General features: G+C 45.7%; 1 protein-coding gene across 1 annotated transcript in view; it reads right to left on the reverse strand.

Moving 5' to 3' along the window:
* Positions 1 to 519: 519 nt before the first annotated feature.
* The window catches only part of LOC139006520 (apolipoprotein L3-like), a 38,917-nt gene continuing 14,139 nt past the window's right edge, over positions 520 to 25,297 (reverse strand). The window contains exons 2-4 of the mRNA XM_070408842.1: positions 8,359 to 8,465; positions 3,140 to 3,260; positions 520 to 1,890 (exon numbers count right to left, since the gene is read on the reverse strand). Of these exons, the coding sequence (XP_070264943.1) occupies positions 1,023 to 1,890; positions 3,140 to 3,260; positions 8,359 to 8,389 (1,020 nt within the window). The 5' untranslated portion in view covers positions 8,390 to 8,465 and the 3' untranslated portion in view covers positions 520 to 1,022. The remainder of the gene's footprint in view (positions 1,891 to 3,139; positions 3,261 to 8,358; positions 8,466 to 25,297) is intronic.

Raw genomic sequence — 25,297 nt, forward strand, 5'->3', positions numbered from 1 at the left:
CATATCCCAACTCAAACTCTGTCGCCTTCTTCCATAGTCAACTTTTTAGTAGTTCGGGCCTACTCAGTGCTTATTACTTCACTTCTATTTCTTTATTCATAACCCCAATGTCTTCTTTAGTCCAAATAAATCCCCCCCCCCCCCCCTCACTCTCTTGTCCCCTTTCTTCCCTGATTCCAGGTCTAGGTTCCCTCCTTCTCTTTGGCCCACCAGCCATCTGCATGAAACCCTCCTTTGCTATGCTCAACACCTTAACACGCAGTTCCATACATTTTATCTCGCCGGCTTTTCTCTTCTAAGTGTTATATTGTAAATCAGAAGATGCCTTAATCCAGTGGTTCTCAACCTTGGCTGCACATTAGAATCACATGGGAATCTTTTTAAAATCCACATTTCTGGGCCTCATCCTCCGGAAATTCTGTTTCTTTGTTATGGCGTGAGGCCACAACATTAGCAACAAAGAAACAGAATTTCCGGAGGATGAGGCCCAGAAATCAGGATTTAAAAAGATTCTCAGGTGATTCTAATGTGCAGCCAAAGTTAAGAACCACTGCCTTAATCAATAAGCCAAATTTATTTGGAGTCTTTTTCATTTCGCTAACACTAGCAGGCCCACAGGAAATCTTGCTTCTCAAATTCTGGGGCCCAATATGGTGGAAGTCCTTTCTATTTATATGTTTTTCAGCTTTTTGACTTCCAAATTTGGAACAAGACTTCTGGACCTTCTGAGAAAAAGTCCTGTGTGCTGGGCCAGAGCCGTGAGACCATACTCAAGGCCTGGCCTGGCGCCAGCACTGACTACTCTGTCTGGGGCATAGTTTATGGCCTCTCTGGAATGGGAGTAGTCTTATTTTTCCCTATTATTTAAGCACCCAAACGTTTACAGAAGCCAGAATAGCAGGGTTAAAATTTTAAACAGCAGTTTTTACCCAAGAGGGAGGTTACTATGCTTCCTAACAAGGTAAGTCCATGCTTTGTCTCCCACACACTCCTACTCCCTGCTCTGTCTGGGGAACATGAAGTCAGGGATTCTGTAGTCTTTCGTGAATGTGGGTGAGTGCTCCCAATTTCCTCTCCAGCTCCTGGGCCTGCTGCCTCAATTCTGCAGCCGACTGAGCCTTTGCGCCCTTATGTAAGTGCACTGACTCTTGCACTATGTTCACTACATCCACGAGAAGGAAAAAACCTGAAGCGGCGATACCAAAGATCCTGGCTCCTTTGCTTATGGCCAGAGCAGTGCCTCCAAGGGCTTTCTGCAGCTGATTGCCACTTTGGGCTGACATTGTCCCCGTGCGCAGGACGCTTGTGGCCTCAGCTGCTAGGAAAGGATTGGATTTGGCCTGATTAAAGGCACGGGCATTCTTCACAATATCTTTCAGGGATTGGATGACCTTATTACCTGAGGAAACCATTCTGGGTATGATGCGACTTAGAGCCTCCTTGACTACCTTCTCTGTGTCGCTGCCAGTTGACAATAAGCGGCTGGCTTTGGTTTTAGCTGACGCGTTCTTTGAGTACTCCACGATGCCGGCGGTCACACTGGTCACAGCAGCTGCTGCCCCCAGTCCCACCCCAGTTGCCCAAAGCACCAGACTAGCTCCTGCTGTCACAGGTGCCAGAGACAGGCCAACGATGGTCAGAATGCCAGACACAGCGCCCGTGGTAGAGGCCGCCACTTGGGTGATGGTGCAGTCCCTGTGCACCTTGTCAGCCTCATCTGCAAGTGCGTAGAGCTTTCCTATGCATTCCTCAAGGTTCTGTTTCACCTGAGGAAACTGCTTCATAAACCTCTCCCTACACTCCTGCTCTGCTGAGGCCATGTCTTTGTCCTCCACGGACACGAGTATTTCCAGCTGGCGCAAGTCTGTATAGAGTGCATCTGCCGCATCCCTGTAATAATGAAGGACAGGTGATTAACGAAGGCAGGTGTATTAATGGCTAAGGCTGAGCCACTGATTGGATGAGTTGGTGCAGGAAGCCCTGTCCTCTATGGTGGGAACGTGTGCGTCTACCCAGAATCCCTCAAATTACACCACATTGGCAGCCCCCGTTCTGACTGGAAGTGGTCACTAAGCCTCACTGCCTTCCCTCTGGTCAGGGTTACTCCATGGAGAAGAGAAGAGGGTCCCATGGAGGTCAGGAGCCCTCCAGCTCGCAGACAGGGTTGGAGGACATAATCACCCAGGGCCCTCTACCCCCAGCAGAGAGGGGATCAAATCAGGGAAGGAAGAAATGTGCCCCCTGACCCCCTGCACAGCCCTCCACTAGGCCCCTGGCCTCCTCAGTCCTGTGCCAGGTGCCTCAGCTGCCTCACTGTAGTCCCAGCCCCGCTGCCAAGCCTTCCTACCATCCTCCCACCTGGACCACCCTTGCTCCATCCAGACCCTGGTCTCTGACCCTGCTCCAGGCCTCTCTGGGCCTCCGGACAGCATGACTGCACCTGCTTCCTCAGCCTTGACCCTGCAGTTCACCCCAAGGCCTTCACCATAGGGCTGTCAGATGGACTTGCTATTCCATTGAAGAGGGAGATGACATAAGCCCAGAGCCGGGCAGAGATACAGTCAGGATTCAATCCAACATGGTGCCGCTTCACTCCAGCTCTCTGCCTTCCAGGCCAGCAGGACCCTGCAGAGTCTGTACAATCCCTTTCTTAGGGAGAGCAGGCTCTCTAGCCACAATCCCTAGGGACACAAAATGTGCCAGCATTTATCTGGCTTGTCCATAGGAAGTCCTGAGTAGCTCTCACATCCAACAGAAAGACATTTGGGCCCTGTCTATTCCCAGCATCTTTTTAAAAGTTCATGTGAACTGCCCACCTACTATGTGCCAGTCATTAGGCTAAACGGTTTACACGCATTATCCTATTCTCCTCACAATGAAATAGAACAGGTGAATAAGACAGAGAGTGGTTAAGTAAGCTGCCCAAAGTCATGTAACCTTCTCCCTGCAGGCCTCATCTCTTGTCAACCTGAGGCCCTTCTCTGCCAATGAATGATATGAAGGAAATGTTCCTCATGGACTGTTGAGAAGGAACGTCTTCAGCACCAAGTTCAGGATCCTGCCTGGAGGAGTGTGCCTGCCAGAGGAATCTAGATGCAGGGGAGATGGGGTGACAATACAGGCATCCCCTGGAGGTTACCTGGGCAACTTGGCTGCAGCCACAAATCTCTCCCAGGATTCATCACTCAGCAGGCGTTGAAGTTTTTCTTTGTTCCCTGGGTCATTTAAGTACTCAACGGCATTAACAAAGTCTTTGCCCTCTAGATGGAAAGAAAAAAGAATAAGGTTAGAAGAAATCCTGGTAGAATGGAAATGGAATTGAGTATAAACAATTGAGTATAAATGTTCATCTTCCTGAGAAGCTGTCACCTGGTGGACATTTTTTTTCTTAACCTGGGGTACTTTTGGTGAGTCACCTGGTGCTAGGGATGGAACTGTGTCCCTCAAAATTTATATGTTGAAACCCTGACTGCCCATGTGACTGTATTTTATAATTAAGGTTAAATGAGGTCATATGTGTGGGACCCTAATCCATTATGACTGGTGTCCTTATGAGTGAGGGAGAGACACCAGATCTCTCGCTCCCCACTTCTCTTTCTCTCTCTCTCTCTCTCTCTCTCGCTCTCTGTCTAAATCAATATATATATATTAAGTAACAAAAAGATCTTTAAGACAGATGTGTGCCTCATCCTGCCCCTTTTTCACAGTGGTTAGAGCATCGGCGCGAGGACTAAAGGGTTTAGAGTTTCATTCCCGGTCAAAGGCATGTAACTCAGTTGAGGTTCCCTGGCCCCAGTGTGGGCCCCTGTATGGCGACCAATTGATGTGTCTCTCTCCCCAGACTACCTCACTTTCAGTCTCTCTGCAAATCCAGGAAAATACATTTATATATATACTAGAGGCCCAGTGCACAAAAATTTGTGCACTGGGGTGGGGGGGGGGGGGGGTCCCTCAGCCCGGCCTGTGCCCTCTCGCAGTTTGGGACCCCTCAGGAGATAACGACCTGCTGGCTTAGGCCTGCTCCTGGGTGGCAGAGGGCAGGCCCAATCCCTAGGTGCAGCCCCTGGTCGGCCTCAGAGCAGGGCTGATTGGGGAGTTGGGGTGCTGCCCCCTGTCATGCACAGAGCAGGGTGGATTGGGAGGTTGAGATGCCACCCTCAGTCACGCTCAGGGTGGGGCCTATTGGGGGGTTGGGGCACTGCCCCCTGTCACACTCAAGGCAGGGTCGATGGGGAGGTTTCGGCACCACCCCCTGTCACGCACAGAGCAGGGCCCATCAGGGGGTGGGGCGCTGCCCCCTTTCATGCAAGGAGCAGGGCCCATCAGGGGGTTGGGGCGCCACACCCTGTCACACACAGAGCCGCAGGGCAATCAGTTGATTGGGGAGCTCCCCCCTATCAGGCACAGAGCAGGGCTGATCATGGGGTTGGGGCGTCTTCCCCTGTCACAAACAGAGCAGGGTGGATAGGGAGGTTGTGGCCCCGCCCCCTGTCACACACAGAGCCGCAGGGCGATCAGGGGGTTTGGACACTGCCCCCTGTCATGCTGATCCGGTGCCAGGAGGCCTCAAGGCTCCACTGATCCTGGTGCTGGGAGGCATATTACCCTTTTACTATATAGAATAGAGGTCTGGGGTCCGGCTGGTTTGCCCTGAAGGGTGTCCTGGATCAGGGTGGGGGTCACCACTGGGGTGCCTGGCCAGCTTGAATGAGGGGATGATGGCTGTTTGCAGCTGGTCACACACCCTTCAGGGTGGAGGTCCCCACTGGTGTGCCTGGACAGTGTGGGTGAGGGGCTCAGGGCTGCTTTCAGGCTGGTGGTTGTTGACTGAAGCTCCCAACCGCTCCTTTTTTTTCCACTCTTTTTTAAAATTTTATTCTGGGCCAGCTTTAGCTCTGGCTCTAGCTCTGAGGCTTCTGCTGCTGAGCGTTCTATAATCGAAACAATGGATAACTCCAGCTCTGAGATCTGAAAGCTGGTTTCTGGGGTTTTGTTTAGCTTCTATATTTGTTAGAATGTTTCAAACTGCCACCTCAGATGCTGGCAAGTCAGGCGGGGAACATTGGAGTCTGCAGTCACTGGAGCAAGCAAGCCTCATGTTCGCTTCCAGCTGCCTGGCTGCCAGCCGCCATCTTGGCTGACAGTTAATTTGCATATACTCACTGATTAGCCAATGAAAAGGGTAGCGGTCGTACGCTAATTACCATGTTTCTCTTTTATTAGTGTAGATATATTATATATATATATATATATATATATATATATATATATAGTTGATTTTTTACAGAGAGGAAGGGAGAGGGATAGAGCAGTGGTCAGCAAACTCATTAGTCAACAGAGCCAAATATCAATAGTACTTCTTCAAAATAGACTTGCCCAGGCCGAAAACCGACTTCTGTGCATGGGCCATGAAGTTTCAATTGCACTGTACGTGCACCCGCATGTGGTATTTTGTGGAAGAGCCACACTCATTGGGACAAAGAGCCGCATGTGGCTATGAACCGCAGTTTGCTGACCACAGGGATAGAGCGTTAGAAACATTGATGAGAGAGAAACATCGATCAGCTGCCTGCTGCACACGCCCTTCTGGGGATGTGCCCGCAACCAAGGTACATGCTCTTGACCAGAATCGAACCTGGAACCCTTCAGTCCACAGGCCAACACTCTATCCACTGAGTCAAACTGGTTAGGGCGGGGAAATACATTTTTTAAAAAGTGTGACTCTCAGGAATTTGGAGACCCTGGAAATGCAGATAAGGGACTGGGGACTGGTGTATGTTTTGTGTGTGCAGAGATAGGATGTAAATGTGTTTCCTGCCATATACACACAAAGGACATTATTCTTATTTCACAGAAAAAGAAAGCAAAACTCAGACAGGAAAAGAAGGCCCAAAGTCAAGAAGCAGAAAGCTCATAAGTGGCATCCAAAGCCAACCATCAGACATTTCCTTACATTAGGTTGAAGCCTCCTTGTAGTTCAGAAATTCATGTGATTTCTGCATTCTACCCTATAGTTTGCCTATGGGACATTTTCCAAATCTATACTAATAAAAGGGTAATATGCTAATTAGACCAGATAGACTGGCCATCTTCTGCCATCTGAGTTCCTTCCAGATAAAGCCATGGTGGTGGGGGCCGAGGCAGAGGCAGTTAGGGTGATCAGGCCGGCAGGGGATTAGGAGCATTCATGCAGGGAGGGGAGGGTAGTTGGGGGTGACCAGGCCAGCAGGGGAGGGCAGTTGGAGGCAAGATCAGTCCTGTAGGGGAGGGCAATTGGGGTCGAGATCAGGCCGGCAGGGAAGGGCAGTTAGGGACAATCTGGCAGGCAGAGGCAGTTAGGGGTGATCAAGCCAACAGGGGGAACAGTTAGGGGTGAGATCAGGCCAGCAGGGGAGGGCAGTTAGGGGCAATGAGGCAGGCAGGTAGGTGAGCAGTTAGGAGCCAGGGGTCCCAGATTGCTACAGGAATAGCCAACTGCCGGTTTAGGGATGTCCCGCAGGGATTGGGCCTAAACTGGCAGTCAGACATCCACCAAGGGGTCTCCGATTGGAGAGGGTGCAGGCTGGGCTGAGCCCCCACCCCCTTAGTGCATGAAATTTATGTACCAGGCCACTAGTTTAAAAATAATGTTTCAGACCACATGCTGAAAGGGTGAGGACTACGCCCTCCATCTTACCCTGTGTCCTCCAATTTTGGGCAGCCATGTGCTCGGCAAGGCTTCTTCCTGGAAGCCCAGGCCTCTGCTAGCCACACCCAGGATTTCTTTAAACTAACCAATGACAGTCAAGGGAAGTGCGTGCCATGGAGATGACCACATCCTGTGTAACGAGACACCGACTTGCGCCTGGCCAATAGGCAGGGCCCACAGTCCTCTCTCCTCCCCTTACTATAAAACCTCTCTCCCCACAGTGCTGGACCTCTCTCTTTACCACTTGCTGCTGAGTCAGTAAGGAAGGTAGGGGAGCCAAAGCTGGGTTTGAAATAAAAGACTCTCTGCTTTTGCATGGGACTCGGCTGGCTCCATGGTGTGGTCTCTTGGGGATCCTGAAATCTGGGCATAACAATGCCACTGATAGAGTAAAACTACCAGGCAAAGGGGGTTTCCTGCTTCTCACAGATGCTCCAAGGTGGGCAGTGGAGGGGTGTCTTCAGGTGGGTGGGGGTTGGAGCCTCAGCTCTAATCCTGTGATCAATCAGTATCTGGTCTCAGGGGCCATACCTCCCTGTGGGCATCTCTGACCCCATGTGGGCCCACTTCTTAAACAAGAGATAATTTTCTTTGCCTTTTAAGATTTTCTTCATTCTGTAGATTGTCTTCTCACATTCTTTTTAAAAAAAAAATATATTTGTATTGATTTCAGAGAGGGAGGGAGAGGGAGAGAGAGACAGTAGAAACAATGATGAGGGAGACTCATATTGTTTGGCCACCTCATGCATACCCCCTACTAGGAATAGAGGCCCCCAACCAGGATATGTGCCCTTGACTGGAATCAAACCTGAGAACCTTCAGTCCGCAGGCCGACACTTCATCCACTGAGCCAAACCAGCCAGGGCAAGAGATCATCTTGTTTATCCTCAGGAATGGACCATCTACAGCCCTCCCTCAGGGAACCCGAAACCTGCTCAGGAGTTGCTGGTTTCTGATCTGTCCTCTCCTCCCTTATGCTGCAACCTGAACAAGTATTTTCCTCTCCTGTGTGTGTGTGTATTGGAGGATGGGGGAATATGGTTGCCTAGGCAATGCAGTGTTGATTTGGGTGGGTGGAGGGGTGTTTTCTCCACATCTTGCTTCATCCACTGAGGGAGAAAGGACACCTGGGTTTAGATGGAGGGAGCCCAGAGGACTACATCTGTGTATTTGTTGGCTAGGATGTGGGTGGGTGTGGGAAATAACAAAGCAGGCTTCTGCAGGGGTATCTGAGATCAACAGAAAAAGTTCCTGCCTGACAGTCACAACTGGTACGCAGGTGTTTATAATTGGGAGCACAGGTTAGGGACCCAGCACAGGTGTGGGGGGTGGCAGTATTTGGAGGAGAAAGTTTCCACCAGGAACTAGCAGGTTCCAGGTACAGGGACAAGAAATTCCCACCTCCCATGGGCTGTCCTGGCCCCGTTGGAGACATTGCATGAGTTGCAGAGGATGGGAGGCAGTGATCAGCCTGAGGAGAGAGCCAGGAAGGAGGCCCTCCCACTGACTCCTGGTTGAGGGGCCTGCCATTGGTCCCTCCAGGTGTTTGAGGACACTCATCAATCCCCTTGGAGGTTCTTGGTTCCTGTGTAACTTAACCCAGCCTGGAGATGCTTCCCTTAATTATAGATCATGAGCAAGAACCAGCAAGAGAGGAGGAAGCCGACTACCTGGGCAGATTCCGGCAGCTTCTGAAGTCATGGTGTCAGCAGTGGGATCTCAGTTTCCCTTTCAGCTCACCAGTCTGTGTCCAGCTGGAAGGATTTGTTGCTTCACCCTTGGGGAAGAGAAAACAAATTGTGGGGTTGGAGGTGAGCCAGCTGAGCAACAGGGAGCAGCGAGGGACTCCGTCTCTGTGTTTCTTTCAAGGAAGGAAGGCCGCAAGTGCCAAGATGGACTCAATCCACTGTGTTTCCCTGTCTGCCAGGATCTGCCAGCTGCTAGTTAAGAGAAGGTATCACCTCACTCCAGCCCACTCGAAGCCAAGTGACAGTCCCCTTGACCTGTGGGGGCAGAAGGACAAGACCATAAGACAAGGAAACACACAGCTGAGGAGTCATAAAACCAAAGAAGCAGTAACACCAGACACAGAAGAAAAGATGGAAGGAATGTTTTGGAAATGACGTGAAGTTGGGGACATTTGTGTTGACTAATCACTCAGCTAATATTGATTGTGTGTCTACCACAGGCTCCTTACGAGTTCCCTCATCAAATACTCTCACATATTTCATGTGGTGGGTGCCATGGTGGCCCCTATTGGAACGTGGAAGAAACCATCACAAAGTCTAGGTTTCCACCTAAACTCAGGTTAGCCCAAGTCTCACAGTAGGGCTAGAGCTAGGACTCCAGCCAAAGTCTTCCTGATCCCAATCCCGTGTTTGTGAGGACTAGGCTCAACTCTCTTTTATATACAAAAACATTTATTAATGTGTCTGTGTTACTTGTAAATGACACTTCTCATTCCTAAACAATGTCTTGCACCCTATGCCAAGTCTCTGTGGTGATGAATTCCTGGAGCTGTAGCTTCCCAAGCCTGCACCCTCCTTGCTTCTGCAAGACCCTCATGCCCTAAGGCCTTGGGGTCCTGCGGCCCTGGTCCCATCCCTGCAGCCCTGCTGTGGGCTGCCCAGCCCTCCTGACGCTGCCCAGTCCTCTCTCCTGCCCACTCTCACCAGTGGTCCTTAGCTTGGTTCTAGTTCTTTATGAAAATAGTGCAGAAACATCCTTCAGGCATAAAAGTTCGTCTGCATTTGAGATTGCCTCCCTTAAGATATTTAATAAATAGAATGACTGGGACAGAGGGTTTCACCTTATAAAAGTTCTCTTAGGGCTAGAGCCACACTCTAATGCAAACAAATTGCACCAATTTACATTTATGCTCACAGGATATGAGGTGTTCATCTTTTCCATCTTCCAGTTCATAGTACTTTTTAAACACACACACATCTTTCTAAAATTCTTTTATTAGGCTAAAAAATGCACAACATATAATTTACCACCTTAACTATTTTTAAGGGTACAGATCAATAGTGTTAAATTATATTGACACTGTTGTGCACCAGTCTCCAGAACTCTCTTCATCTTATAAAACAGAGCTCAGTGCCCACTAAACAATAACTCCCCATCCCCCCTCCGACCCCTGGAAGCTGCCATTCTACTTCCCATCTCTATGGATTCGAGTGCTTCATTTAAGTGGAATCACACAATATTTATCTTCCTAAGATGGCTTTATTTCACTTAGCATAGTGTCCTCAAGGTTCATGCCTCTTGGAACATGGGCCAGAATGCCCTTCCTTTTTAAGGCTGTAATTTTTTTTAAAGGACTTTTGGGAAAGTTTATTTGAGCCAAACTGTGCAAGATCTAAAATGCTCTGGAGAGAGAGAAACCAAAATGGTGGCATAGGTAAACACCAGAAATTGCTGCCTCGCACAACCACTTCAAAACTACAACTAAAAGACAAAACGGACATCATCCAGAATGACAGGAAGGCTGGCTGAGTAGAAATTCTACAACTAGAAGGAAAGAGAAAAGCATACTGAGACTCAGAGGAGGTGTGGAAGTAAAGTGCAGAGGTACGAAGGCACGTGAGCACGAAAAGGGCTGGCAACAGAGGATGCCGGTGTCTTTTTCAATCGGGAGGGAGTCACAAGCTCCCGAAGGCCCTGACCTTCAGTTCTGGGTGAGTCTCTGGGGACTCAGAGGAGGTGTGGAAGTAAAGTGCAGAGGTACGAAGGCGCATGAGCACAAGAAGGGCTGGCAATAGAGGTCAATCCAGACACACTGCCACCCAGAGGCAGAGCCACGAACTGACTCTTCTGTAAATACAGATAAAGGCAGTCTGGGGAACCAATACGACCTGCCTTAAGATCAGGACTGTGGCTTACAACACGGAGAAACAGTGTATCAGAGGGAAATTCAACATTCTCCTGAATACCTGGCGTGCCAAAAAGAAGAGTAGAAAATCTGAAGCACCTTAATTACTGCACATTTTTAATTATTTTTTAATTATTTTTTCACCTTTTAACTAAGAAACCTTTTTTTTCCTTTTTTCATCACCTGATTTTGCCCTTTTAATTACTACATTTTTATTTTTAACCAGTATTATTACTGCTACCATTTTTTTAAAGTGTCATTTTATTTTCTCTTTATTTTATTTTGGGACTAGTGTTCTCCATTCTATTTTCATCATTTCTTTAGCATCATTTTTCTCTACCTCAATTTTGCCTCTGTGCTAAAACCCTCTTGCCCACTTTTCACCTTTTGTTGTCCTCTTTCTCTTACCCTATTCCTGCTTTAGATTTTCCCTATTCTTTTTACCCCCTGTCAAAATTTCACCCTACTTATATATCCTATTTCCAATCCCCTGCTCTAAATCCTTATACACCTCTCCCTTATCTCTCTTCACTATCTAATTTTTTTCTTCTTTTCTCTCTCTATTGTTTTGTTGTTGTTTGCTTGATTGTTGAATATACTGGGGTTATTTTTAGGATTGTTTGTAAGGTTGTTCTGCTTTTTCTTTTTCTTTTACTGTCTCCCCCGCCCCCCTCCCCCGGTTATTTTTGTGCTTCTGTTTTCCCTTGCCTCGCTTGATATTATTGGTTGTTTGTAGTTTGTATTCATCTCCAGGGATCCGTTGCTGGAATTTGTTGGAATTAGTGGTGGTTCTATTGGAGTTTTCTCCTCATATGAGTCTCCTCCCCTCTTCTACTTCATTCTCTTTTCTCTCTTACCTTTTTTTTCTGTTTTCTCTTCTATCATTTTCTCTTCTTTCTTCCTTATCCCCCAACTCTCTCAGCTCGGGTGGCCACCTTTATTTGGGGTTATTAATACCGTAAATACATTTGTGTTCAGTACCTGGTACATTGTGACTTATTGTGTTGTATTTTGTGCCTTTAAATCAACGCAGCAAATCCAAGCAACAGCGGCCTCCTGATCACCACACGCTATGTCTGAGGAACAGTTGCGGTGTGTGAAGCCTCCCTCCACCAGCCAGAAGAGCCACCACAGCTGTGAACAGCACCGACCAGAGGACCTGCTACCAATGGAGGAGCAGCTGCTACCACAACCGCCCAAGGAGCAACCACAACCCGAGGAGCCACTGCCACCCAGGGAGCAGCCACTGAATGACTCAATATCTATATATGTAGGTGAAATCAAACATGGGTAGACAAAGAAATGCCCAAAAGAAAGAAAAGGAGGACTCACCAGAAAAGCAGCTAAGTGATACAGAGGCATGCAACATGACAGAAAAAGAATTCAGAATAAGGGTCCTAGAGTGCATAGACGGGATGGAGGAAAAAATCAATAACTTATGCAAGAAGCAAGAAGAAACAGATGAAAAAATGAATAATTTATGTAAGACCCAATAAGAAATGAAGAGTGATCTAGCTGCAATAAAAAACACCATTGAAAGTATCAAGAGTAGACTAGGAGAAGCAGAGGACCGAATTAGTGAATTAGAAGACAAGGAAGCAAAACACACTCAAACTGTACTTCAATTGGAGAAAAAAATTAAAAGACGGGAGGAGAGTCTAAGGGAGCTTTGGGACAACATGAAATGAAACAACATATGAATAATAGGGGTGCCAGAACAACAGAAACAGGAACAAGGATTAGAAAACCTATTCGAAGAAATAATATCAGAAAACTTCCCTGAGGTGGGGAAGAAAAATGTCACACAAGCCCAGAGAGTCCCAAACAAGGTGAACCCGAAAAGACCCACACCAAGACACATCATAATTACCATGGCAAATGTTCAGGACAAAGAGAGAATCTTACAGACTGCAAGAGAGAGACGGAAAGTTACATACAAGAGATCTCCCATTAGATTATCAAATGATTTCTCAACAGAAACACATCAGGCCAGAAAAGAATGGACAGAAATTTACAAAGTGATGCAAAGCAAAGGACTGAATCCAAGAATACTCTATCCAGCAAGGCTATCATTCAAAATTGAAGGGGAAATAAGAAGCTTCACAGACAAAAAAAGGCTAAGGGAGTTTATCACCACCAAGCCAGCAATGCAAGAAATGCTAAAGGGACTGGTGTAAAAAGAAGAAATAAAAAGCTCAGAAAGAGAACAGCCACACAAAAAAGAAATGGCTACAAACAAGTATCTTTCATTAATAACTTTAAATGTAAACAGACTAAATGCTCCAACCAAAAGACAACGAGTGGCTGAATGGATAAAAAATCATGACACATACATCTGCTGTCTACAAGAGACCCACCTCATTAGAAGGGACTCACACAGACTGAAAGTGAAGGGATGGAAAAATATCTTTCAGGCAAATGGAAATGAAAAGAAAGCTGGGGTAGCAATACTTATAACAGACAAAATAGACCTCAAAGTGAAGGCCATAACAAGAGGTAAGGAAGGCCACTTCATAATACTAAAGGGATCAATACAACAAGAAGATATAACCCTGGTAAACATATATGCACCCAATGCAGGAGCACCCAAATACATAAAAAAAACTCCTGGAAGATATCAAAGGAGAGGTCGACAACAATACAATCATAGTAGGGGACTTTAATACACCACTGACAACACTGGATAAATCTCTAGACAAACAATCAGCAAAGAAACAGCAATCCTAAATGACTCACTAGATCAGATGGACTTAATTGACATCTTCAGAACACTTCACCCCAAAGCCATGGAATATACATTCCACTCAGGTGCTCATGGGACATGTACAAAAATAGACCACATATTGGGCCACAAGCAAAGTCTCCCCAAATTCAAGAAGATTGAAATCATACCAAGCATCTTCTCAGACCACAAGGGCATAATATTAGAAGTAAACTACAATAAAAACAACCCAAAATACTCAAACACTTGGAAGCTGAATAGCATGTTATTAAATATTGATTGGGTTACCAATGAGATCAAAGAAGAAATTAAAAACATCCTGGAAACTAATGACAATGAAAACACAACAATCCAAAACCTATGGGACACAATGAAAGCAGTCCTGAGAGGGAAGTTTATAGCTCTACAGGCCTATCTCAAAAAACAAGAAAAAATGGTAGTCAATCATCTAACTCTACAACTCAAAGAATTAGAAAGAGAGCAACAAGAAAACCCCAGAGTGAGCAGCAGGAAGGAGATAATAAAGATTAGAACAGAAATAAATGACATAGAGACCAAAAAACACAATACAGAAAATCAAGGAAACCAAGAGCTAGTTCTTTGAAAGGATTAACAAGATTGACAAACCTCTAGCCAGGCTCACCAAGAAGCAAAGAGAGAGGACCCCAATAAACAAAATCAGAAATGATAAAGGCGAAATAACAACAGACCCCACAGATATACAAATGATTTTTAAAAAATACTATGGACAACTCTACTCCAACACACTAGACAACTTGGAGGAAATGGACAAATTCCTAGAAAAATACAACATTCCAAAACTCAGTCAGTGTGGGAAGAGCTCAGGAGATCTGTCTCAGTGCTGCGGCCGAAGCATTGCTGTGAGTACACTTCAGCGAACAGACTTCCTTGGCACACCGGGAAGTGGCAAGGCCCGCCTGACAAATCTCCAGGAGCCACCTACTCTTAGCCCTGACCCTCATGCCCATTGGATAACATAGCAAGTGCGTCCCTATTGCATTGGCTGCTTACCCCTTTATATATGGCTGTACCTCCTCAATAAAGTTAGATCTGTGTCTCTGAACCTGGTCTCCGGAGTCGTGCATACAGAAAGCCCCAGGGCGTTGGACTCTGTCCTCCTCAGCCCCGAGGGACCCCCTGTTTCATCTGGCGCCCGAAGCAGGGACCCCGGCACAGCAAGCTCCAGGATGGGTGACTGACCCTGTGTAATGATGGGAAACCTTCCCCCTTCAGCCCGAGCCCCTCAGGCTCGGGTGCTTCATGCGTTGTTACAGAGTAGGCGAGTAAAAGTAACAGAAAAGGAGCTACAAAAGCTCTGGGATGTCCTAATAGCATTTAATCCTTGGCTGCTTGAAGCTCCCATTTGGGACCCCAATACGTGGGAGAAAGCATTACAGAGGATAACATCAGCAGAGGTCCATGAGGGAAAGACTTTTCCGCTTTCTCTCACACCTGCTATTCTAGCAATTTTAGCTTGCTTAAGCTGGGCCCCGTCCGAGCCTGCACTTCCTATCTCGAAGGCTCTCTCCGCCACCAGCGGTGCAGGCGGGGGAACAGAAGACTCTTTACCTCCCTATTCCCCTCCAGAGCCTTCTGCCCCCGCAGATTCCTGGGCTGTTTTCAACAAGCCAAAAGTAGTTTCTCAAAGCTCAAGGAAGGCTGAAACTGAGACAGAAAGACCTCCCGAAGGAACCTCTAGTTAGGAGAAAGCAGGGGAGTCTCACCAGGAGGTTTCCTGCCCGGCTCCCCTCGTGGAGCGACCAAAAAGTTTAACTGCCCAGCGGCCCCCAAGTAATCATTTTGTGGGTGACACGGATAACAACCCATGGACGGGGATATATCAATGCATGTGTAGCCAGAGAGATAGAGCAAAGAAGTCTTTAGGGCTAGAGACCCCTGGCCTCTTTCCTGTGAATATTAACCCCACAGCTGCAGCAAATGCCACCAGATCTGCAACAATATTCCCAATATCCAAATGGTTAATGCAGAGAAAGACAGAAGGAAAAAAAAAAAAAGAAGAAGAAGAAGGCCCTTGGCATGGAGAGCAGGGAGAGAGTTCTTTGGTAATTTTTACTTATCTAAACTATGTGGGACTCAAGGACGCAAGCTGCTAGAAAACAAAACAAACTTTTCTCTGTCCAGTTTTTTTCTCTTTAACCCTTCCAATACTAAATTAGACTAATACAATATACTTAAAATTACATAAGGAAGGAAGCACCTGCTCTTATTAATCTAAAGAAATGCTGAATGTTTAACTTGCCAGCTAAGAGTTTAAAGTTCTAGTTAAATTAAATTGGGAAAAATTATAATTGTTGTAACTAAATGCCTAAAGTATAGAAAGAAAATCTTGTCAGTTTTAATTTAATTAATATCTCTTAATAATTATAAAAAGTACTATAACCAAGGAATGACTTTGAGACATTTCATGGGCCCTGAAATGTTTTCAAAAGTTTATTCTCTCTTCTTAAGGGATCTTTTAATAAAGCCAATTTAAAATGCTTGAAATCACATGGAGGGCTTTATCAGGTAAAAGTTAATAAATATATATTTTAAGTTTTTGCCTCTAAGAAAGGGCAAGGCAAGTTATTTTGTTTAATATTTCTTAAAATACAGCCGTAGAATTTTAAGATATAATTTAAAATAACAAAAGCTCATTAATAATTTTTAATATTTTACAACAGCATATTATATATTTATTCCAAACAAGCTTATAAACTAATTCTTTAAATGTTTGGCAGCAATATAATTTAAGGACATGAAAGGATTTAATCCCTTCCACTGTGTGGAAGTCCCCCTTGGGAAGGCACTTAAGCATTCTATATTGACCTCTCTTGCCCTTTCTGCCAAGGGGGTCCCTCTCCCAATTGCCCACAGCTGTTGCCTGAGCTCTCTGTTCATGCTAAGGTTAAAGCCTCATAGTGGCTGGTACCATAAATCTGTCTCTCACCCAATGGCACGAGCTGGGCCCTCTCTAGAGAAGAAACCTGGGTTCCCCAAGATAGGTGATCAATGCCGGGGCTCCGCCAGCAGGCGAGGGGATCCCAAGGCAGTTACTAGGCGTGGAGGCCACAGGGGCATAGGCTACCAAGGGGACAGAACTGAACCTCACATCACCCTGCTTGACCCCGGAGGATGGCTGGTTAGCCAGACCTAAGACAGGCACAGTCTCAGAGGGGCCTCAGGAGATGGGGCACAGATCCTCACCCCCCCCAATTATGCAGGGGCTTAAACACTCGGCCCTTCTAAGGGAGGTCTTCTGCCCCCATGGCTGCTTCCCACTTCCCATGCGCAGCTCAGATTAGGACCCAGATAACAGAAAGAGACTTAGCCCAGCCCAGATCGGTACCCAGATAAGAGACTTAGCTAACAGCAGCTACCCTATATCTAAATCCAGGCTAACACCAGGAATGCTCAGGGCCTTCTCAAAGGATGCAAAATAATCCTTTCCATTAATATTTACAGTGTAAACTAAGATGGTTATTAGAGTATTAAATTTGACAGTAAAATAGTAATCAAATTTTCAGATTAATTAAAATTAGCTCAGGAAGTATTAACCAAAATTTTCATTTCATAGAAAGATTGCTTGACGTGCAGTAAACCTGGAGATAGTAGAAAAATACCATGTAAGGAAAAATTAGTTAATTTACATCTAGAAAATTTTTTTTCATTTGTAATACTAACAGCAAGACACCCATGAAAAACATACATGGTATCAAAATAAGCCAAAGGAAATTCATTTCAGAAAAATAAATAGAACCCCAAGTAAAGTTTCCTTTATTAACCTTTGGTCGAGAATACGTTTGTATATTTTCAGAAAACAACTCCAAGGCCATGTAGATTCCTGCAACAGAGAGGAATTATCAGCAATACTCCAGCCATGAAGACAAGAGGAAAAACAATCCAGAGATAGAGGCAGCTAGCTTGCACAAGCTATTTCCTCATTTAACCCTCTCTGGCTGCAAGCATCTCATACGGGCATGCAAAACCTGCGGCCCCCTATTGCCTTTAGGCCCCCTCCAGCCACAAGGGGTCTACCCCAGGGGCTCCAACCCAATGCCTTACGGCAAGCAGGTGTAACCCATATTCCCAGCTTCGGTAGACTCAAACATGTACATGTAATCATTGACACTTGCTCAGGGGCCACGTATGCTCAAGCTCACACAGGTGAAAAGACTCGTCACGCAATAGCAACCCTCAAGGAAGCATTTTTAACATTAGGCTTCCCCTGGGAAATTAAAACAGATAATGGTCCCTACTACACTAGCAAGGCTTTTCAGCAATTCCTCACGAAACATAACATCAGGCACATTACTGGCATACCATACAACCCACAAAGGCAAGCCATAATAGAAAGACAAAATAAAGAGTTAAAAATCCAGCTTACTAAAGAACAAAGGGGGGAAAGATAGACCAAAGATTAACACCTCAACAGCAACTATTACAGGCTCTCATAACCCTCAATTATTTTCATTTTGCCCCCGACGGTCTTCCTCCCATTTTCAAACATTGGGGAGGTCTCAGAGACATACCAACACCTCTCCCCTTGGTCCGGTGGAGAGATCCACTAACCGAGGCTTGGAAGGGCCCCGACCCACTCTTAACCCAAGGGAGAGGGTTTGCTTGTATTTTTCCAGAAAATGAGAAAAATCCCACATGGATTCCTGCCCATAACATCAAACCCTGCACCACCAGCGATGAGCCATAGACCACCATCACCATCACCCCCGGTAGAGGAAATGGAGGACCTGACCATACAAGACAGCCAGCCCTGGCGGCGGAGACTGCAAAGACATTGATCGACGGGCCCACAACATTACCTGGGGAGACATCAAGAACCTACAGGATCAAGCTGCACGCATGGCACCAGAAGGCAATCCGTCAGCAGGGACATTATTCCTATTAATGTGTGCCATCGTAACAGCGAACTCTCAGGCGCGAGCACAACATGTATGGGCGGCCATACCTCATCCAGGGGTGCTCATGCCTGTTAGCGCCGACAGCCTACAATTCCCCGCTGTCCAAGTGTCTAACTGCGCTGTGGGCTTAGCCTGTGACAGAGCAGAACCGGTCTCATTGCCATAGAACAGGACAGTATGGGCTGAGAGCAGTAGCCCTAACCTCCTAAGTGGACTCTAGATAATGGGACTGCCCCGGGACAAGGGTGAATATACCTAGCACCTCATGCAATAATACCCGAGTGAAACCCGTTGAGTTTAGTTTCTTAAATGATGCCCTCAGCCGTCTAACCAACTGGTTGAATACTGCTAACATATTCATATGGGCCGTCCTAGAAGCAGGAGGCCTCCTTGCATTTTGCTTGTTTCATTGCTTTTACTCCATGATCCAAAGATTAAATACACAGCAAGCCATGATTATCCACATCCAGCAGGCGCTTATAAGAAGGGAAGAGAGAGTGGTGGGAAGAGCTCAGGAGATCTATCTCAGTGCTGCGGCCGAAGCAATGCTGTGAGTACACTCTAGCGAACAGACTTCCTTGGCACACCGGGAAGTGGCAACGCCCGCCTGACAAATCTCCAGGGGCCACCTACTCTTAGCCCTGAACCTCATGCCCATTGGATAACATAGCAAGCGTGTCCCTATTGCATTGGCTGCTTACCCCTTTATATACGGCTGTACTTCCTCAATAAAGTTAGATCTGTGTCTCTGAACCTAGTCTCCGGAGACGTGCATGCAGAACGCCCCAGGGCGTTGGACTCTGTCGTCCTCACCCACGAGGGACCCCCTGTTTCAAATCAGGAAGAATCTAAAAATCTCAACAGGCCAATAACTATGGAAGAAATTGAAGCAGTCATCAAAAAGCTTCCAGCAAACAAAAGCCCAGGACCAGACGGCTTCACACGGGAATTTTACTAAACATTCAAGGAAGAACTAAAACCTATCCTCCTCAGACTACTACAAAAAATTCAAGAGGAAGGAACACTTCCAAGCTCATTCTATGAAGCCAGCATCACCCTAATACCAAAACCAGGTAAAGACAACACAATGAAAGAGAATTACCGGCCAATATTCCTCATGAACATAGATGCCAAAATCCTCAACAAAATCTTAGCAAATCGGATCCAGCAGTACATCAGAAAGATCATACACCATGACCAAGTAGGATTTATCCCAGGGATGCAAGGATGGTACAATATCCGCAAATCAATAAACGTGATACATCACATAAACAAATTGAAAGAAAAAAACCACATGGTCATATCAGTTGATGCAGAAAAAGCATTTGACAAAATCCAACACCCATTTTTGATAAAAACACTCAGCAAGATGGGAATAGAAGGATCATACCTCAATGTAATAAAAGCCATATATGATAGGCCCACAGCCAACATCATACTCAATGGACAAAAACTAACACCATTTCCCCTAAGAATATGAAGAAGACAAGGATGCCCACTCTCACCACTCCTGTTCGATATAGTACTGGAAGTATTAGCCATTGCAATTAGACAAGAAGAAGAAATAAAAGGCATCCAAATTGGAAAAGAGGAAGTAAAACTGTCCTTCTTTGCAGACGACATGATATTATACATACAAAACCCTAGAGACTCCATCAAAAAACTATTAGACTTAATACATGAATTTGGCTATGTAGCAGGATACAAAATTAATGCCAAGAAATTTGAGGCATTTCTATACACCAATAGTGAACTTTCAGAAAGAGAGATTATAAAAACAATCCCATTTACCATTGCACCAAAAAAATTAAGCTACCTAGGAATAAACTTAACCAAAGAGGTAAAAGACCTCTACTCAGAAAACTACAGGACGTTGAAAAAAGAGATAGAGGAAGACATAAAGAGATGGAAGAACATACCGTGTTCATGGATTGGTAGAATCAACATCATTAAAATGTCCATACTACCCAAAGCAATCTATAAATTCAACGCACTTCCCATTAAAATGCCAATGGCATACTTCACAGATCTAGAATGAACTCCAAAAATTCATCTGGAATAAAAAAAGGCCCTGAATAGCTGCAGCGATCCTGAGAAAGAACAAAGTAGGTGGGATCTCAATACCAGATATCACGCTGTATTACAAAGCCACTGTTCTCAAAACTGCCTGGTATTGGCACAAGAACAGACATATAGACCAATAGAATAGAATAGAGAGCCCAGAAATCGGCCAGAACCAATATGCTCCATTAATATTTGACAAAGGAGGCAAGAACATACAATGGAGTCAAGATAGTCTCTTCAATAAATGGTGTTGGGAAAATTGGAAAGATGTATGCAAGAAAATGAAACTAGACCACCAACTTACACCATACACAAGAATAAACTCAAAATGGATAAAGGACTTAAATGTACGACAGGAAACCATAAAAATTCTAGGAGAATCCAAAGGCAACAAAATCTCAGACATATGCAGAAGCAATTTCTTCACTGATCCAGCTCCTAGGGTACTTGAAACTAAAGAGAAAATGAACAAATGGGACTACATCAAAATAAAAAGATTCTGCACAGCAAAAGTAACCATCAACAAAACAACAAGAAAGCCTACTGTGTGGGAAAAAATATTTGCCAATGTCATATCTGATAAGGGCCTAATCTCCAAAATTTATGGGGAACTCATACAACTTAACAAAAAGAAGATAAACAATCCAATCAACAAATGAGCAAAGGATCTAAATAGACACCTCTCAAAAGAGGACATTCAGAAAGCCAAGAGACATATGAAAACATGCTCAAAGTCACTAATTGTTGGGAGCCATTAGAAATTACATATACATCTCCAGCTTACAACACAATGGGTTTCTGGCTCCTCCAAGCCAACTCCCGGTTTGGCCTGGAGTTAAAAGAGCCTTGCAGTTTAGCCTGGAGTTGTTTAGCCTGGAGTTAAAAGATAACCTACCCTCACCCTAAGCACACAGCTGCTACATCTCCACTGATAAGCACACAGCTGCAACATTCCTGAGCCTGCTACATCTCTAGTGATAGGCTACTGCCCATGGACCTCTTTACCCACCCCCTTCCTCTAGAACAATATAAATTCTACACGCTGTAAAAATAAAATTGAGGCTTGATCAGAACACTGTCTTGCCTCCATTTCTTCGCGTCTCCTCTCCTCTCATTCCTTTGCAGGATCTGCTGAGGTGTACCCACGATGCATGCCCTGCGGGTCGGGGCATAATTGGCGCCCAATGTGGTCTCCGCTCTCCAATCCTCCTCAGGAACGTTCACCTTTTGTCCGGCCGGACCTCCCCTTGGCACCACTGGGATTGCCCTGTGAACCAGCCTGCTTTTTTCCTGGTCGCCGCTTTGCTTACCCGCTCTGCGAGTCAGACCTGCTGCTTTGGTAAGTGAACGCATTCATTTTGGATAAGCATTCTCTTTCCTCATTGCCTCCCCACTTGTCTCCTGCCTCTAGTCCACTTTGAGCACTCTCTTGTCGTTTCGGGGAAGAGTGAAGGGTACCCGATTTCGGCGGAGAGAACTCCAAATCACTCAGGCTTGTCCCTTGGCTTCGTTCCACGTGGTTGACTCCTTCCAAAAACCCTGCGTTCACTTTGTCTTAGTGGTCGTAATCCTGGCATGGGGCTTATACAGCCCGACCTATGACACGTGAACAGGGGCCTCTCTTTTGAGGTGGCGGTTGGCTGCTCTTCCTCGCTGGTTCGTTTCGTTGTCGACTCCTGGGCTGACCTGGTACGGGGTTTATACGTCCCGGAGGCTTACGTGGAAGAGGCTAAGACATGGGTCAGGCTCTGAGTTCTCATGATCTGTTTCTTAAAGGACTCAAGGAGTCCCTCAAGGAGCGAGGATTTAGGGTTAAAAAGAAAGATTTAAAAGGCTTCTTGAAGCAGAGTGGCGCAGTGGAAGCGTGCTGGGCCCATAAAAGGCTTCTTTACTTTTATTACTGATCTCTGTTCCTGGTTCTCTCTCGAGGGTACTATCGATATTAAGTGTTGGAAGCGTGTAGGCAATGCCTTACAAAATTATTATCGGGTTTTTGGCCCTGAAAAAATCCCTGTCTCTGTTTTCAGTTATTGGAATCTGATTAATGATGTCCTTGGAGCTCCACCCCTGAAATTGCTCTCCTACAATGAGATTACTTAATGTTTTATTTAAAAATTAGCGGAGAAGGGAATGGAAAGATGGCGGCGATATAGGCAGACGCGTCCCAGGTCTTGTCCCGGAGCAAACGGAGTAAGCAGCTGAAACTAATAACACCCACCCCGAATTGGCAAATTTACTCAGCTGGTGAGACGGCTTGCAGCCTGGAAGGGCAGACCTCCCCTGGAAAGGTTAAAAACCAGGGATCTGGGCAGGAAAGTTTGCCAGACCTGAGCCCAGAGGGTCGGAGGGAGACCGCATGGCAGACAGCCGCGTCTCTTGGGACAGACACAGACCCTGACCAGGGTAAGGAGTTCCGCGGGTTTGCTGGCGCCAGGAGATTTGAGATTTGGATTTTGTGATTGCGGAGAACTGAGACTAAAGGGGGCATCCTGAGGAACTGATCAGACCATGCAGTGTCCATAAGAGAGGAGCGTTTCCCAGACCATGCAGTGCTGGTAAGAGGAGCGTTTCCCAGACCGGTAAGAGGAGTGTTTCCGCGGCCGGCCGGCGTTTGTCTGTTTCTTTGTTTTCACTGAACCCTGCTCATAGGACAGTTCGGATACAGACACTCACCTGTGCTGAAGAGAGGGTGAAGGTGCAGACGAGGGGAATCTGGGGAGAGGCTGAGGAAAGAGGGGGAGCCGGAGGAGGTGGCAGCGAATTGAGTGCTGAGACCCCCCTGGGCCCAGGACTGGGGCAGCCATTCCTCCAGAGGGTGGAATTCCTCCCTCCAGCCCCCCAGGCAAGGAGCACAGCCACACCCAGATTCCACCCTGTATGAGATAAAGGACTAAAACAAGCTGATTAGTCCCTGGGAGTTACCAGGGTCTGGCCTATAGAGGGATTGTCAGTCCCACCAACAACACAGAGCAGGGTAAGGATTAAAAAAGGATAGAGAAGCTGTATAGCCTCAGAGGCCAACCCAAAAACACTGCCACCCAGAGGTTGAGCCACAAACTGACTCTTAGGGGAATACAAATTAAGGCAGACTGGATCACAAATACGGCCTGCTTTAAAATCGGGACTGTGATTTGCAACACGGAGGAACAGTGTAATGCAGGCAGATTCAACACTCTCCTAAATACCTGGCAGGACTAAGGCGAACCAGGCTGAAGAGTGGAAGAGCCGAAGGACCATCACTACTGCAAATTTTTTCTTTTTCTTTTTCTTTTTAATTTTTTCACCTTTTTACTAAGAAACCAATTTTTTTTTTCTCTTTTTCTTCTTTTTCCATCACCTGATTTTACCCTTTCAATTACCACATTTTTGTTTTTGACCAGTATTGTTGCTCCTACCATTTTGCCATTTTTTGAAGTGCCATTTTATTTTCTCTTTATTTTCTTTTGGGATTAGTGTTCTCCATTCTATTTTCATCGTTCCTTTAGCATTAATTTTCCCTATCTCAATTCCACCTCTTTGCTAAAACCCTCTTCCTTACTTTTCCCCTTTTGGTGTCCTGTTTCTCTTACCCTATTTAAGGGTAAGACTTTGGTCCAGACTTTCCCAATTCCCTCTTTTTACCCCCTGTCTAATTCCACCCTACTTATATATCCTACTTCCAATCTACTGCTCTAAATCCTTATACACCTATTCTTTATCCTTCTTCACTTTCCAACCATTTTTTTTCTCTCTTATCTTTCTATTGTTTTCTTGATTGTCGAATATATTGGGCTTTTTTTTTTTTTTTTTTTTTTTTTTTTAATTTGTTTGTTTGTTTTGTTTTGTGTTTTTTCTTCTTTTTTAGGACTGGTTGTGAGGTTGTTTTTCTTTTTCTTTTTCTTTTTCTTTTTTTTTTCTGCTGGTTTTTCCCTTCCCTCCCCCACCCCACCCCAGTTATTTTTGTGCTTCTGTTTTCCCTTACCCCTCTGGATATTATTGGTGGTTTGTAGTTTGCATTCATCTCCAGGGATCTGTTGCTGGAATTTGTTGAGATTAGTGGCAGTTCTATTGGAGTTTGCTCCTCATACGGCGAGTCTCTTCCCCACTTCTACTTCATTCTCTTTTTTCGCTCTCTTTTTTTCCCCCCTCTTTTTTCCCAATTCTATTTTTGCACTCCTTTTTTGTTTGTTTTTTTCTTATTTTTCTTTTCTGTTCTCTCTTTTATCTTCTTCTCTTCTTTCTCCCTTATCCCCTAATTCTCTTAATTCGGGTGGTCACCTTTATTTGGAGTTATTAATATTGTGAATATACTTGTGTTCAGTGCCTGGTACGTTGTGCCTTGCTCTGTTGTATTTTGTGCCTTTAAATCAACGCAGCAGATCCAAGCAACAGCAGCCCCCTGATCACCGCAGCCTCCTGATCACCACAGCCTCCTGATCACCACACCCTCTGTCTGTGGAACAGCAACTGTACGTGAAGCCTCCCCCCACCAGCCAGAAGAGCCAACACAGCTGTGAACAACACCCACCAGAGGAGCTGCTGCCAACTGGAAAGCAGCTGCTACCGCAACCGTCTGAGCAGCAACCACAACCCAAGGAGCCCCTGCCACCCAGGGAGCAGCCACTGAACACCTCAACATCTACATATGTCAGCGAGATCAAACATGGGTAGGCAAAGAAACCCCCAAAGGAAAGAAAAGGAGGACTCGCCAGAAAAGCAGCTAAGTGAGACAGAGATATGCAACATGACGGAAAAAGAATTCAGAATAAGGTTCCTAGAGTACATGCACCACATGTTCAAGAAGCAAGAAGAAACAGATGAAAAACTCAACTACTTATGCAAGAAGCTAGAAGAAACAGATGAAAAAATCAACAACTTAAGTAAGTCCCAAGAAGAAATGAAGAGTGACATAGCTTCAATAAAAAACTCCATTGAAAGTATCAACAGTAGACTGGGAGAAGCAGAGGACCGAATTAGTGAATTAGAAGACAAGGAAGCAAAACACACTCAAACTGTACGGCAAATGGAGAAAA

This window comes from Myotis yumanensis, unplaced genomic scaffold (genome assembly GCF_028538775.1).
Source record: "Myotis yumanensis isolate MYYU_CA2020_CCGP unplaced genomic scaffold, mMyoYum1.0.hap1 SCAF_3, whole genome shotgun sequence".
Taxonomy (NCBI): domain Eukaryota; kingdom Metazoa; phylum Chordata; class Mammalia; order Chiroptera; family Vespertilionidae; genus Myotis; species Myotis yumanensis.